This window comes from Euwallacea fornicatus, chromosome 17 (genome assembly GCF_040115645.1).
Source record: "Euwallacea fornicatus isolate EFF26 chromosome 17, ASM4011564v1, whole genome shotgun sequence".
Classification (NCBI taxonomy): domain Eukaryota; kingdom Metazoa; phylum Arthropoda; class Insecta; order Coleoptera; family Curculionidae; genus Euwallacea; species Euwallacea fornicatus.
In genome coordinates this window covers 2,030,511-2,046,111 of record NC_089557.1, presented here as the reverse complement: position 1 = coordinate 2,046,111, position 15,601 = coordinate 2,030,511, and the positions used below count along the sequence as shown (strand labels likewise).

The window sequence follows — 15,601 nt, the reverse complement described above, 5'->3', positions numbered from 1 at the left end:
ATCTTTAAAAAGCAGGCTAGGGCACCAATGCAGACACAACCCCAAAATACTCTCAGCAGACGAATCATCAGCAGGAAAGCTCCTTTTGTAAACGCCCCATCGGGTGCTTTTTCGGATCTTATAAAAAGTGCAGTGGAGGGCCTAAGGGCCACTTCGGGATGCGGGTTTTACTACGTAGCCCTAATACTCGGTTTATCTAAGGAATATCTGTGCCTTCGGAAATCAATAAACGTAGATCAACCTTATTAGTGTTCCGGTTTTTCTTTTCATCCTGAAGAATCTCTCAAGTAGCAATGCGCGTACAAGACGCTGTTCGGTGTCGCCACAATCACTAGTATCGTAATAGCACAAATTAAATATCTCAATTTTAATACAGTATAACGGGTGATCGTTAAAATAAGCTACGCGGTGGGCGGTAAACCGTGGAAAGGGGGCGATGATTAAGCCATTGGCTCTTTACCATTTATCCAAGACGTACCTCTGCCGTTTTAACGCCTATTTGAGTTTTTTTTTTATGTTTATCATTTTTAATAAATGTAGTTTGATGAACCCAGCCGGCGAGGCCAGATTCGCAATCGCTCGAGGGCGGCAATAACCAAATACCATACGCGTTATATGCAATACATTATCTACAACCACTTCAATTTCGTAAAATCATTAAATTGTTTATACTGATGTGGTGACCGCATCAATTTCAAAAATAAAACGGCCTGCGGTAAAGGAACATTATCGTACGTCGTGTTTGCAAGTTTTTCGATGTCATTTTTAATTCGGTAGTAATGCAGTACTAATACACTTTTAAGTGAGTGGTGGCGGTTTGGCCTTTGCGCATGCGTTCCTCACTCTAATCAGGCAGGGCGTTTTTGTTTATTTTCTGCGCGGGCTTTGCGTCATTCCCAGGGAGCGTTCCGCTCGTAGAATTCAGGAGGCTGACTAACCCGAACTAACCTTCCCTGCAAATTCGATCTTGATGTGTATCATTAAAGGACTTCGAAGAAACGAAGATTATACAAACATCGTCGACACCTGGTAAAAACGTATCCGTAAAGTTGCGCGTTGAGATCGCGTTTCCTGGGAAATGATGAGATGTTCCAAAAGCCATGAAACATTTTCTCAGTAAGTTGTCTCTTTAAGCAAACTCCGAGATTACTCCATTTTCACTGGATTGTCACTTCAAGGTTTTGTTTATTTTGTGAAATGTGAATATTTCTTATTTTGAAAGTCTTCTCTCGATGTTATGCATGTTTAAACAGTAAAAAATGCATTAACCTTCCCTTCAAGGGAGCTCTACATAATTTTGTGTGCTACGGTGCATAAATAAATTGGAAAATCGTGTTTTCTTATCATTTTTAAGTGGTGCTAAATTCCACATAATAAAAACTTGTATCAGGCAGATAACGCAGAACCGACTACATGAGGACCACGCAGCCACTCTTGATTTTCATAACACAACCGAACCCTTTTCAGCTGCGGATATCTTATCTAATCACCCAAAACATTATCTATAACATATATCATGAATTAAAGCTGAAAAGTAAACACTTGAGAAATTTAAATTTGGAGGTCTCAAATTGAGTTCAGAAGTGGGGAAGTTAATTGGACATTCCCGGTGTGTTGGACTGAAAACTGAGCTGTCGCCATTGAAACTTACTGGAATTCTTGCTAGTTCGACATTCAAAAATGTTTTAATTAGTGACAGCATTGAACAGATTTGAAAATTATAAATAACATGAGTCATGTATTACATGTGTTCAGTTTATCAAATGTGTCAGAGTTAATTAGCGGGCTGACATGGTAATCTTATTGAATTAAACCCGATTGAAAGGATTGTTGTTTTGATTCCAGTTGGCAAGCCGATGCAAAGCCAGTTATGTAATGACGACTTTGAAAACATTTATTATACGTGAAGACAATTGATTTTGGGGGTAGCAACAATGTGAGCAATTGAGCTGATTGTCCAGAAGAGAATTTGACCTCCATTGTACTTAGTTTTGTGCTGAACTATGTATTGTGTCGAAACTCGAAAGCTACCGTCTTCAATGTGTGTTCTCCTTTTCCTCGCGTTTTTTTTATCTCCCAGATAAGTTCAAGATTTGTAGGAACGAATTCCATTCTATCTGCAATGAAATTTGCTCGGGCAAAATGGTATGGGTCATCCTCGGTGTTTTTGCTACAAGCTGCGATTTCAAGAAATTCCAAGCTTCTGCGACGTCTCAAACATTGTGAGAAACAAACGTACTGTATTGGCAAATAGGGTAATCAATGCCTTCCAGTCCCAATTTCCGGACACCCGGAAAAAGACCAACTTGTCTAATTAAGTTGGCTACACCGAACGCTTGAGTCAGAATGGCAATTCCCGGGTGAAAACATTAGATACCCTAAACGCTGGATTGAGTGACTCTTCAAATTACCAAGAACAGGAAGTTGACGAATAACTTCCAATGGCAAACAAAATTTAATAGTTTCTGAAACTCCCGGAGGACCCGTCGCCGGAGAATACTTTAAAAAGCATTTTACGAACTTTCGGGGATTTGCTTTTATGCTTTTCATCAAAAGCGATAAGGACGAGACAGCATCTCGTAATTCTGGTTAAAATAAACAACAGTCGCTGAAACGAGACAGTAACTTTATCTTAAAGAAGTTCTTTAAACTCTCCAGATGACGTCAGGGGTCTTTGTGTCTTGTCACGTTAAGTAAATTGAAGACCTTTGTGTAGCTGAGCGCTGAAGCTATTGTTTATGCTCATTTCAATGGAATGGGACTGATGTTATTGTGATGTGCACGTGACGTCACATTGGCGGAATATTTTTTTAATTTGTTCGCACAATCGGAAAATTATTGTTTTTGTTTTTATTGAGAGGGATTTAAATCGGCTGTCGCGTATGCGAGACTAATAACTATTATCATTCGCCTGTAGGTGTTGCTTGTAATATTAATGCGTGGCAATTTTGTTCAAGGAAAAAACAAAATAACTATTGTTAATAAAATAATATTCAATTGTATTTTTTACAATGTCAGGTTGTTATCCATTCGTTTTTAAAATAGAACGTCAATTGCTTTTACGAGTTCTTAATCGATTTATTGGCGATGAATTTTCGAGACATAAAGGAAAACAGCAACGTTATGTCATCCGACCGACTATATAAATAAAAACCCCATAAACTGGACCATTATATTTTCATCTTTATAGCACCAGCTATAAAAATTTACTCGGTATTTAAAGTCGTTATTTCTCATCTTCCACAACGAAGGAAAATTGCTCTTATTAGGAATTGGGGGTTTCTAAAGGCCACCGCTGATTGGTGGAAGCCAGTCGCATTCAGAAAAACTGGGTTTGTTTCAAAGATGAAAATTAACCTGGTTCAAGGCACCGGTAACGAGTTGCGCAACGGGTTATTTCCGTTCCTGGGCTCAGTCGTCAGTGGATAATTTACGAGTAAATTATCGCCGGAATTCTTATGGCAAATACATACGGCGTGGCCAAATGGCGCAGTTAATAATGATGATCAGCTAAAAAAAGGGAAACTGGTTCGAAGTTGGTCGGGAGCGGCCCAGTCGGCTGACTTTGAGCCGATTGACCCCTGATGATAGCCAGCAAAGGACGAGCCAGATAATCGCCTCCAGGAGGCCTTTGGAAATGTAAGCAGGGGAAGATTAGAGCGCCAAAGTAGGTGTAAGACCGCAAATCTCACCCTTTCAGGAGATGTTCTTAGTAAAAAAAATTGAAAAATGGAACTGGCGTTTTTGTTCAACGCCAACCAAATTGTGTCCTACTCGTAGCATGTTAGGCGGCATTTCTTCCACGCGACCCATTGCGTTTCTCTGTGCGTTTCCAAGATTCTCACGCTGGTCATTCTTAGGCGGAACGTTCCGTGAATCATTTCGTCCAAGGTTCCATTGGGCCGTTTCCGAATCTTTATTGAAACACGTTTTCCGCATTTTTGTGCCGTTGGACAGCCTTCCCCCTCTCCAAAGTTACATTTGGCAGATTGAGCGCGTTATAGGAAAATTTCCTAAGTCAGACGTCATCGCAATACATAATCAATTTGTCACAGCAAACCAGGACATGTAAACAGATTTATCAAATTATAGGATAAGCTCGCTGACTAATGGTGTAATAATTTTGAAATATTATAATTTCTGAGGCTCAATAAATTGACAGTAGAACTCGTTTTGATTTGTTTTTAGATTAAGTTTCGTGATCTATTTGGGCCAATACGCGCAGACGTAAGTTCCAACTATATGTATATATATATATACATATATACAGGGTGAGTCGGGAGGATCGTGCCAAACTTCAGGAGCGTGTTGTACATGAAAAATAAATGTAAAAAAATTCAAATGTTGTTATCCGATTTTCGTTTGTTTAGTTTTTGCAGAATGCACTAAATAATGGCTCCTTGCGCCATTTGGCGTCTTTTAGTTCAAAGTTCCAATGTATCTAGTTGCCTATGATATTTCAAAATATCAGATAGTTAATTTAGTTTATTTTTTAGTTTAGTCTGCAAAGGTACTTTTTTTCTAGAGTGTGTAATGTACCCTCAGGCTACGCCTATGCCTATGCAATCCGTCCGTTTAATTGGGCCGTATTTTTTTGAAGGACCTTTAAACGGTGTGACGTTTCTGGATTTTCTTTGGCACCAACTTCCAGTATTATTAGAAAAAGTCCCTTTAAATATTAGAACTACCATGTGGCTTCAATTGGATGGGGCTCCGCCTCATTATCATCGCGAGGTTCGGCAATTTTTAAATGCCAACTTTAAAAACAGGTGGATAGGAAGAAACGGATTTCAAAATTGGCCCCCCAGATCCCCGGACTTAACTCCACTAGATTTTTTTTTGTGGGGATACATAAAAGGAATTGTCTACAATACGCCTCCAACAACTCCACAGGATATGAAAACACGTATAAGAGACGCGTTTGAAACTGTTACTCCGCAAATGTTGTCCAGAATTAGCGGTGGTTTTGAAAAAAGAATTTGTAAGTGTTTGGAAATGGACGGTCGACATTTCGAACATCTGTAATAAATATTTTGTGTCCGTTTTATGTTATACTTGATATGTGATTTAGAACTTTGAACTAAAAGACGCCAAATGGCGCAAGGAGCCATTATTTAGTGCATTCTGCAAAAACGCGAAGACTTAGCTATGAACATCCTAGTACCATTCGATGGGTATTTAAAAACTACATATCCTGGTAAGTTAAAAAATATGGCATTGCATTTAAATTAATCCAGTTATAGCCACTTAAAGTCCTCATTTGAATAGTTTTAATTTTTGCACACCCTGTATAAGCTGGCAAGTTTTTCATGATTGGGATATAAAGTATGATCCATTATTACACTACACTGTAAATTACGCTTACATAACTTAAATACTGCTTAAGTGGTTAAAACATGAAAATTAGGCCAAATTTTTACAAAATTTAAATTATTTCAAAAACCGTAAGTGCTAGGTATTGCAAACCTTATTAAAACACACATTTATTTTGATCGGAGAATCCAAAAATGCAACAATATACAAGGGGTTCCATTAAAAAAAAACACAACTTTCATACTTTTAGCACTTTTGGGACACCCTGTATAATATGAAAATAATTTTAAAAAGTAGCAATAATAGATCCCCATATAACCCAAAAGAAAATTTTTTAGAAAACCTCGTATTTTGGCCACAATATTCCGAGCCGTATAGCGTGAATAACCCTGTATACAGGGTGTCCCACAAGTGTTTCATTATATTTCAGTGGGTACATTGAAAAATAATATGACTCCCTATATAAACCATATTCCAATAATGCTTCATTAAGAAGATACGGGGTGTTGAAACTTTACTTAAAAAATCTAACTTTTATTGATATATTCAAAACCGTTTGAGATATGTAAGTGAAATTTGGCATGTTTTGAGAGTTAATATAGACGCATTTATTTATGCGAAATGGCTATTTTTCGTTTCACCAGTGGCGTGCGTACGGACACCTCTCAGCACATTTTTAAAGAAAAACATGGTGCGCCACTGCTTTTTATCAAAATAAAAATTATTTTTAGAAGTTTAATTTCATTTAGAAGAAAAATGCTCACTTGACTCTTTTTCGTCCGACGTATCGTTTGCCAGTAAAAAATTGAATGCCGTCTATATGCACGATATTCTCTAAATGGTTTTAATAATGTTAAGTTTGTTTTAAATATTATTTATTTGCTATAACATTATAGAAATTGTTCAAATTGGTGGCCATTTTGTTCAATACATAATTGAGCTCGCCTGTTCATTGATACTCTGATACGTTGAAATATTCCAGGTGTGTTTTAAGTTTAACACCCTGTATCTTCTTAATGAAGCATTATTGGAATATGGTTTATATAGGGAGTCATATTATTTTTCAATGTACTATTACCCACTGAAATATAATGAAACACTTGTGGGACACCCTGTATATATGTATATATGTATATATAAAACTACCGGAGTTCATTAGTCTTATGTGTGTCGCAAAGAAGCTAACTCGTCAGTTCCAATTCAGAGTTCTTCAGATCGATTTTAGGGCAAAGAAACACCGTTTTCGTTCCATGTAAAGCGACGTTACTAAATTGAATATCTGTTCCATTTGAAATTCAAATTTCGAGCTACGAATACAGAAATGGATAAACAGAGTTTAGCACAGATTTCTATGTTTAGCTAATGCACTTGTTCCCGGGGAAATTGCTTAAGAAGTCGTATACATCGCACGGATTATGCGACCAATACAGCGATTTTCCAGATTTCATTTTTAACCCGTGGGCCCGTAAAAAATCGCGATGGTGTAATAAATAACGAAAATGCAACGCATTAAAAGGGATGATTTGAAAAATGGCCTCTCACTTCGCTAGGTCTATACCAATGCCTGGGAAATATAATTGATGGCCCTGAATATAAACGACCTAATTAAATTTTTGTCCTCTAACTCTCTTGAGCGCCCTAGCCTCCAAATGAGTCTCAAGTAGGACGAAAATGATTGCATCTCCAGGGATATTGGTGGTAAAATATGTATGGAATATCGTGACGCTGGTTCTTAAGTTTGCCACCAATTATTCCGTTCATGGACGACCTTATATTACGGTGCAATGTACAAAACTTTTAACACCCCCGTGTGTCGTTTGCTTTTCTGTATGCCCGAGACAATCAAAATGTCGCTTTTAGCCTAGACTCCGTGCAGTTCTGCAGATATCGTTTGAATAATTCGAAACGGCGAGCTCTTTCCGGCTAAGTGATTGCAAGCAGCTGTTTCAAATCCGTAAACAGAGTTTTGGCCCTATTTGTCAACCCCCAAATTCACTGTGGAATTCTGATTTTACCCCAAAATATCTCATGGAAAAAAAAGAACCGCATTTACCCAAGGTATTTTCATCATTCATCCTTCCAGCCATCTGCTCCCAATAAAACGTGTTGGGGAGTAGGAATTTGATCAATAACTTAAAAACTAAAACCCCTGAATACGAGCTTGTGCTCAAATACTGCTGTTGCGAGTGAAGAAATATCAAAAAAGTCTTTAAAAAATGTCGGTGTTCGGTTTTCGGAAACGGCGTTGACCTTTGAAGTGAGGCCGACAAAACGAGCCCTTCGTCGACCGTTTGGGAACGCCCTGTATAAGGTGCTTGGTAAACAATAATTAAGCATCAAACTTATTTCCCTTTTTTTGTTTCAGGGAGAAAATGGCATTTCAATCGATTTCAACGGAGGGAACGTTACCTACATTCCCATCAATGGTGAGTGGTAATTGGTTTTTCAAACCCGTTTCATTCAGTTGTCCGCGCGAAAGTCAAACTGAAAAGAGGTCCATTGAGACCCCCCGCCAATTTAAACACTCAAATATTGATTTCGCTATATTTTTCTTCGATATCGCCACAAATTGATTCCGGACTTTTGTGTAACCTCAGCGTTGAACGTTATTACGAAATTAAGCAACCTGGAATACGTGCTGCGCCCTTACATCCAAATTGCTTTCGACGCTCGGGACGCGTTACCCCAAAATCACATTTTACGGTGCCCCGATTTCCGGCTAAGCCCCTCAGGTATGGGTCGTTTAGAGTAAAGGGACGAGAGTGTTACCATATTTTTTTGTGTTCCAGTTAGTTTTATCTAAAATTGATCTGAGGGCGGATTCCTTTTGCCATAAGTCCCTAGATTTGTACCAAAAAATTAGTTGCTGAAAAATCCCTTTCCTGGGAAATTGCGAGTTTCCAATAAATTCTACATGGCCTTAGAAACATCCGGGGATAAGTTCGCTACCAAAGTCAATTGATTCAACTTGGCGTCTAGAAATGTGCTTCTAATTGGGGAAAGTTTTTAAAGCTCTTGGAAAAACTCCTTAATGAAGAAGCTCTTCGAAATCCCACCAAAGCTAAAATTTACTGGGGGTTTTTAAAGGAATTTTGGAGTTTCGGTTACTGAAAACCTCAAAGATTCCGTAGAGATGGACATCCTTCGGGCTGCTTGAAGCTCTCTCCTAAGAAATTTTACTCCATGGACTTTTAGGCGAATTTTACCGCGGTTTCCTTATTCAATTAAGACGATTCCAAAAATTTTCTCGTAAACGGGGAACACTGAGTGTATTATTTATTTAATTAATTCAAGTGTAGTTGAAGAAACGCTGGAAAAACGTACTAGTCCGTTACACGGTTTGCATGGAAGTTATCTTGCAGGTAACGTTGCCAGTACATTGATCTAATGCCCCTAGTAGATTTATCATAATCGTTAATTAACATCGTACAGAGCACTGCTCCGTATAGCTCGGGTTAGGCAAGCAGATATACTTCAAATCAAAATGAAAAAGTCTGACGCCATCTACCGGCTATTGTCGAGTTTCTGATATTGAAATCAAAATGGGTTTTTTGGATCGGTATTTAGAAATTGGATATTTTCATTGGTTTTAATGACCATCTACCCGCGTCTAATGAGGTCGCAGAATAACAATAATTAATTTCTAGTTATAATTGCGTTTACAATATGATTTAACGGTGTCGTAATAGTGTCAGCGAAGGTACTGCCGGAAAACTAAACGACCTCGGCAGGTACTTCGTTGCGTGTATTTTCGAAATATAAAAGAAAGTTCCGACTGCACCGAGCTCAGAGTGGTTTATTCAAATCTGGGAAACACTTTCATCTTGTACCCGTTCATGGACTTCAAAACCGAACAGGTACCGACTTGTATCTTGAAATCTGGATCGGCCACCACTCGGAACTTCAGCAAAAACTTGGCCATGCAAGCCTTCAGCGAGTACATCGCGTACCGCTGACCTGAAATGCAAAGAAGAATTATCAGAAAATAATCGATACTTTGATTTTTTTAATTAATAATAAAGAAAATTACTTTATTAATTTTCAAGTAGCGACCTACGTATAATATTTCAGTCCTTCGTTCGGTAGTTACAGGAACTGTGGAATATTAATTGGGGCAAACGCCCACGTAATTCAGTGGCGTGTGTCCGTACGAATGTAATTGAATTCAAATGTGAACAAGTCGTTTAATATTTAAGGGTGGAAACGACATTACGCACGTACAAAATATTGATTCGTGGAGAGTGTTGGAAAGCAAAAAGTCCAGTGGTGGTCGCAGAAAAGAACGGATTGCTTTCTTATTAGCGGCCGGCAATAGAAATTGTGACCTTCCCTGGCACTGGCTAGTTTAACAGCCCCTTTCCCCTTTCACCTACTTACCAAGCTGATTTAGAGCCGGACTTACCTATACAGTTCCGAGGTCCGGCGCTGAACGGAACGTAAGCGAAGTTGTGCCTTTGGCTTACTTTTTCCGGGAGAAATCTGTCGGGATCGAATTTTTCGGGTTCCGGGAATATCGAGGAGTCGTGGGCCATTCCATAGAGGAACACCGCCACGGTAGTGCCTCTGGGGATTTTAATCCCATCTAAAACGGGAGAAAGTTCTCGAGTGGTTTGCGTTTAAGATGTTTCGGGCATGAATGAGGGAGAGCTTGCATAACACTAAGATGTGACGTCGCTTAGTTCCTAAAGTTCGTTTTTTAGGACGAAAAAACGGGCAGCAATCGTCCGTATACGAGATTGGCTCAAAAACATCCTGTCCAATTTTTCACTCCGGTGGGCCAGAAAAGCAATCCTTTACTCCTTTTGAGGTCTTGAAATTGCCTTTATCCAGGGACAAAATAAATATTGCGAAAATAAGTGAGGATGCTTTCGGGCAATATTTTTCTTCATACCTTTTCTGGCTCGTTATCTTGAAGTTTATATTGTCGCTTTCATTTAGGACTTACAAAGTCGCGTTCGAAATATTCACACGTTCGATTGGAAGACCATGTTCGATCGCATATATACCCGTATCTACTTAATAATTAAACGACAAATTGCCGCATGTATCTAATTTATATTGACCGATAGGATTTGAGACTACGTTACTTGTTATTGCTTTGAAATTCGTGTAAAAGTTGTGTGTTTATCTAATTTTTAAGAAATAACATGCTTTTGCTGAGACGGCTTTTCCAAAGTAAACAAGTTGTAGCTTGATTTGATTCGATTTGCGAAATTTAGGGAATGAGTCGGTGGAAAGTCTGGAACGTTCATTTCAGGAGTTTTCAATTAGCTTTATTAGTGGCCGAGCATAAGACGTTTTAATAGTGCGAAAGTTTCACGAACGGTTCTATGGGAGCGACGGTCGGTTTTATTGGCACCATGAAGACATCCAGAAGAATCTTCATCGTCATTAGATGCGTCATTATCTTTAGACGCCTGATAATCGTGCAGAACATTGAAGGTAAAGTTCGCTAATTCGCAAATATGCAGGGTGTTTCCCAAATGTTAGACTGGAATTTAGGGGACTATTCTCCGGGCAATTTTCAGAATTTTCTGTCCTTCGACGATTTTAGGAAAAATGCTTTGTTCCCCAAGCACAGGGCCATAAATGTTTATTGGCTATTTTTTTCTTTTTTTACTAAAACGGCTAAAACAAGCGCGGTAAGATAGTGCGAGTCTTTGAAACAACACGAGTAAACGCGTCGAACGTAATTTAATCTGAATGCGTTTCGAAATCTGTCGCTTTTAATCTTTTTTTTAACGTGAACATTTAATGGAAACATACGGAGATCGCTGGATCGTGGACCTCACTTATGGCCAGCTATATCCCCAGACTTGAACCCTCTGGACCATTTCCAATAGGATCATGTAAAATCATCGGTTTCCACTAATCCAGTGGGGAACCTGGAAGATTTGAGAGATCGCACGATTGATGGGTGCAATTGAATAAAAACAGTTCTGGTACTTTTGAAAGAGTTCGGTTGTCAACGAAGACAAGATTGGAAGCATCCATGCTGGCGGCAGTCATTTCGTACGATGATTGTAGCTTTTAATAAATTTCACGAAAAACCTTGTATCGCCTCGTATCTAGGGATCAAAGCATTTTTCCTAAAATCGTCAAAGGACAAAATTCCTAAAATTACTCAGAAAATAGCTCCCTAAATTGTTGCCTAACGTTTAGGAAACATACTGTATACGTTGTATATGTGCCGCACATATACCTACACAGATTTCTAGAAATTCGAATCTAGGCAGTGCATACCAACAGACCAAATGCTCTCTTAATAGACTGATTAAAACAGGAAGTAACTTTTTGAGATTTTAGCAAAACTCCTCATATTTTTTGCACCGCACAAAGGGATTCCATCCACTGGAAAGCCCTCCAAAGTCATTAACCTTCCAGAGACAACAAAAACACGGCCCAAATAATGTTTACCTCCGTCAGTCGGTATCTTAGTACTACAATGCCCTTTTGCCTACATTGTCTCCTTTTGGGCCTTTGTTTTGACTTGTTATCGATCCTGCTTCACGACAATAAGACGAACTCGAAATGACATATTAATTATTCCTTTCGGTTTACCAACAACCCATTCCTTGTCGATGTTTCTTTCGATCAGAGGCACAGGTTGATAGATCCTGAGAGCCTCTTTGACGACGATATCCATATATTTGAGGTCGTTGATCTGGGAAAGGGTTATCTCGGTTTTGGGATCTTTGCCAACCACTTCGCATAATTCCTCGTACACTTTGTCTTGATAGGTCGGATTTTGTGCCAGGGCGTATAGCGTGAAACATTCCGCTGTCGCTGAAGTATCGTGGCCCTAAAACAATCCTCCTTTGTTCCCTCTAGAGGCGCAGGGCTTGCCAAATTTACTTACCTCGAACATGAAAGTGTTCACTTCATCGCATATGTCCTTGTCGGACAAATTCATCCCGTTCTCGTTGGCTTCCAGGAGCATGTCCAGGAGGGCCGATCGGATTTTTATTCCATCCTCTCCTTGCTCTGTCATCTAATTTGCACCTTTAGAAAAATGCCTTTTATGGACTTAACCAGAACTAACTTTTCCTTTTTTCGCGTATTCGGCCCTTCTTTTTTTGATGATGTCCTCGCAGAAGCTGTGCAAAGTTTCTAGAGTCTCGTGATAGATTTTGTAGGGTTCGGTGAACCTGAATAGCAAAGGGTGGCCCATCCAGCCGGAGTAAAAACGGAAGACGAAAATTTCCAGGAAATCCTTCACTGCTTTGACGTACTTTGGGTTTTCGTGCGTTTGGGCTCCAATGGGGGTTCCGAAAGCTGTCTCTGGAAAAAATGCCGCGGGAATGGTTTGTGAAAAATAGTTCAGAGTGCTTGCACACGTTACCACAAATTATGTCCAAGGACATGAGATTCAAAAACTGGAACATATCCATGGTTTCGCCAGGAGAGCTCTGCACCTCCTCAGAGACTTTATCGAGCAGGATGTTAATTTGCCTGTTAAATATCTGCATAAACTCCTCAAGGACCTTAAAGTTGAATGTTGGGGTTATCATTTTCCTGCGTGTTCTCCATTTCGCTCCTGCATTACAATTTCAAACTGCAGCCATTTGAAATTTGATAAATTAACACCAGGGCCGACCTCAGCAAGTCCGGCGTCCTGGGCGAAATTTTGAATCACCGCCCCCCTACCGCCAAGAAACACCGCCGACGAGGAAAGTCTGCCCCCCTAGCCCTTGGCCTAACCTCGTCCCGCATAAGGTCAGTACTGATTACAACTGCTAGTTCCGAAAATGTCTCGGTTTTCCGATTTTCGGAAAAACCGAGACATTTCCTCCAAGCATAAAGGCTTGTCCTTCCGATTGGGCATTTTTTGTCGGATGGTCAAACAATGGTCAAATAAATAAATTCAAGGTGTTTCTTCCGCCTGCCAACTTATTTTTCTATCAACCCTGAACGTTCTAAATCGGATTCTGAACATTCTCTTTATTCTGAATTCGACAACACACGACAATTAATGATTTTATTTAGTTGTTAAATATTAGACGACGATGATTTAATTTAGTTCAACAAAAATAAACGCGAAAGCAAATGCGTGTTAGGAATTCCTAATACGGGCGTGTGTTAGGAAAAACAATTGGATAATGGACGCTGCGCAATGAACTGCTCTGGCTAAAAGGTACTGTAATATATTATTGTATCAGGCAATTAGGGAAAATATGTCACGAAATGTCATGAAATGTCATGATTAAATCAACGAAATGTCAAAGGCGTCGGCCATTACGAAAGTGATTATGCGCAGATCTGTAACGATGGTTTAGCGTCGAATTTCCTCTGTGATGAGTTGTATTTCCGTTTTTTAAATTTTTTGTTTATGTGGATCGTGATCGTGGGGAAAATAATGTACACAATTCGCAAGAAAGTTTCTTAATGCACTCCCGCGATATCCGCTCTCTCCCGCGGCCCGTGCATTAACAGTCACTATCTTCGCCCGCGATCAGCGTATAGTAAAGTATCATTTTCCGCACTCGTCGGGTAAATAATTATTTAGTGATATAGATGGCGCAACTTTGCACTAATATCACCGGCTTCACAAGTTTTCAAACAACAAATGATCGAACTCGGGATGGTTACTCATTATATGGTATAATTTTTGATGTCGTAAAAAAAGGTTGGGTACCTGTGCTCACCAAAAGTCCATCTCCCAGCCAAGGCTTGAACAAATCATAGCCGTTAGATTTCGACAAGTTTATGTTAGAGGTAAGCAGGTCCTCCAGGTATTCGGGTTTATTGATGATCAGCCGAAGAGTTGGGCCTGTCCATAACTTGTAGAAATTGCCATATTTGCTTTGCAGCGCTAATAACCCTTTCAAATATTCTAGAAAAAGGTATGTTTCTCTGCTTAAACGTGTTGAGGTAATACTTGCCACAAGGAGTTTTTCCCAGTAAATGGGTGCTTCCTAAGACTGGGAATGCATCAGGGCCAGGAACCTTAGACAAGCTTCGATTTTTAAATACGTTCCAGTACCAGTTGACGAAGGGGATTAAAAGCACCACCACTACAGCGGCTACTATAAACCAGCACAAATCAATGAACATTGTTACTTAAGCCGTGCGTCTGAGGAACGCACTGACTAGCGAGTTACATTGACCACTTATTAGTTAAATTGAGTAGAAGTGATTTAATATCAGTCTTATCTTAGAAAGTCCTTGGGCAGATACCGGGTCACATCGTATTTTTCGGCATTAAACGCCTTGGATAGGAATTAAGTGTCGCACCTCCCCGGTACACCGCGGAAACTTCAAGAGCGAGTCCTCAAGCCCGCCGTGAGTTTGTTTTCGAATCTGAACTCTCGCAGGAGAGATAGTAACAATAATAATTTAATGAGACAAACGAAAAGTTGGGACGTGTCGTAGTTACCGGGCGCATTTCCCTGATTGCAACCAAAAGCAAACTTATTTAAAGTTTGCTCATTATTCTGAAAGTTTAAGGCCGCCTAACTTTCAAATTGTGTGTGTTTGCCCTCAAGTTTGTTTCCTTGATTTCATCACTCTGGATTTAGTCGAGTAGTCGACCCCTCCTCCTCCTCATCGTCATTTTCATCATCATCATCATCATCATCATCATCATCATCATCATCACTCCCCCTCCCCCCATGGACAAGGGATGAAACCGTAGACAGACAACATTGATAAGAAAAAACGCGCGAAACGAAAAATAATTAAGAGCAATAAACAATTCGTAACAAAAGGTCTCGAACGCACCCCATATTTGATGAACCGTCAATACGAGCTCGTTCAGATTTGGTACACTTGCATGGGAAATTAGGCCGGAATAAATAACACGTTCCGCATTTTTGTCAATCTTTTGAAATGTGCAGGATATTTTTCACCTAATGCAGTATTGAAATTTGTGCGAGTTTCACAGTCACATTTCCACATGAAGGAAATCCGTATTAGAAAATTCCATTATTTTTATATGCCCACTGACGGCCAGTTTTACAGGTCCGCGTAAGATACGAGCGCAGAAATAATTGAATTCGATTTCGTGGTTTAGTGCCCCCTCCATGGCAAATAGGGCCAAAACCTAAGCTTAAACGTAACTTGGTATTAAACCTGACCCTAAATCTGACCATTGAGTCTGCAAATTTCTCGTACTGGAATGCATGTTTCTCTTTCACTGCTTATTTATAGATAGTGCTCAATTTTTTTTATTCGCTTCGTGCGTATGCACTTGACAAGGCTTCATTGATAATTAAACGTTTCATAATAAGTACATGATGTCTTTAATATGCAGGAAAAACGCTGTAGTGAGATTAGAAAATTGCGAAAT

At 39.5% G+C, this 15,601-nt stretch overlaps 2 protein-coding genes across 5 annotated transcripts in view; one reads left to right on the top strand and one right to left on the bottom strand.

Annotated features, from left to right (window-relative positions):
- LOC136344687 (uncharacterized) overlaps positions 1–15,601 on the top strand; it is a 48,458-nt gene that overhangs the window by 19,638 nt on the left and 13,219 nt on the right. For 3 of the 4 annotated variants that reach the window (XM_066292365.1, XM_066292370.1, XM_066292369.1), the window contains one exon: positions 7,679–7,739. In XM_066292365.1, coding sequence (XP_066148462.1) covers positions 7,679–7,739 — 61 coding nt within the window. Of the gene's footprint in view, positions 1–7,678; positions 7,740–9,876; positions 10,756–15,601 lie in introns of those variants that run through there. The other variant, XM_066292366.1, reaches the window with a different exon arrangement.
- On the bottom strand, positions 8,891–14,443 carry LOC136344695 (cytochrome P450 4d2-like). The gene is made up of 8 exons (XM_066292388.1): positions 14,196–14,443; positions 13,949–14,146; positions 12,656–12,850; positions 12,356–12,594; positions 12,173–12,304; positions 11,875–12,115; positions 9,716–9,895; positions 8,891–9,270 (listed from the first exon to the last, which is right to left on the bottom strand). Exons 1-8 carry the CDS (start codon positions 14,365–14,367, stop codon positions 9,110–9,112), a joined length of 1,518 nt encoding a protein of 505 aa, XP_066148485.1. The 5' UTR covers positions 14,368–14,443; the 3' UTR covers positions 8,891–9,109.

Excerpts from the sequence above, each read along its gene's own strand:
- LOC136344695 (XM_066292388.1), bottom strand. The coding sequence starts at position 14,367 with ATGTTCATTGATTTGTGCTGGTTTATAGTAGCCGCTGTAGTGGTGGTG. Across the intron at positions 14,147-14,195 it reads ACTGGGAAAAACTCCTTGTG|AATATTTGAAAGGGTTATTA; the intron begins GCAAGTATTACC and ends ACCTTTTTCTAG. Across the intron at positions 12,595-12,655 it reads GTCCTTGGACATAATTTGTG|AGACAGCTTTCGGAACCCCC; the intron begins GTAACGTGTGCA and ends CATTTTTTCCAG.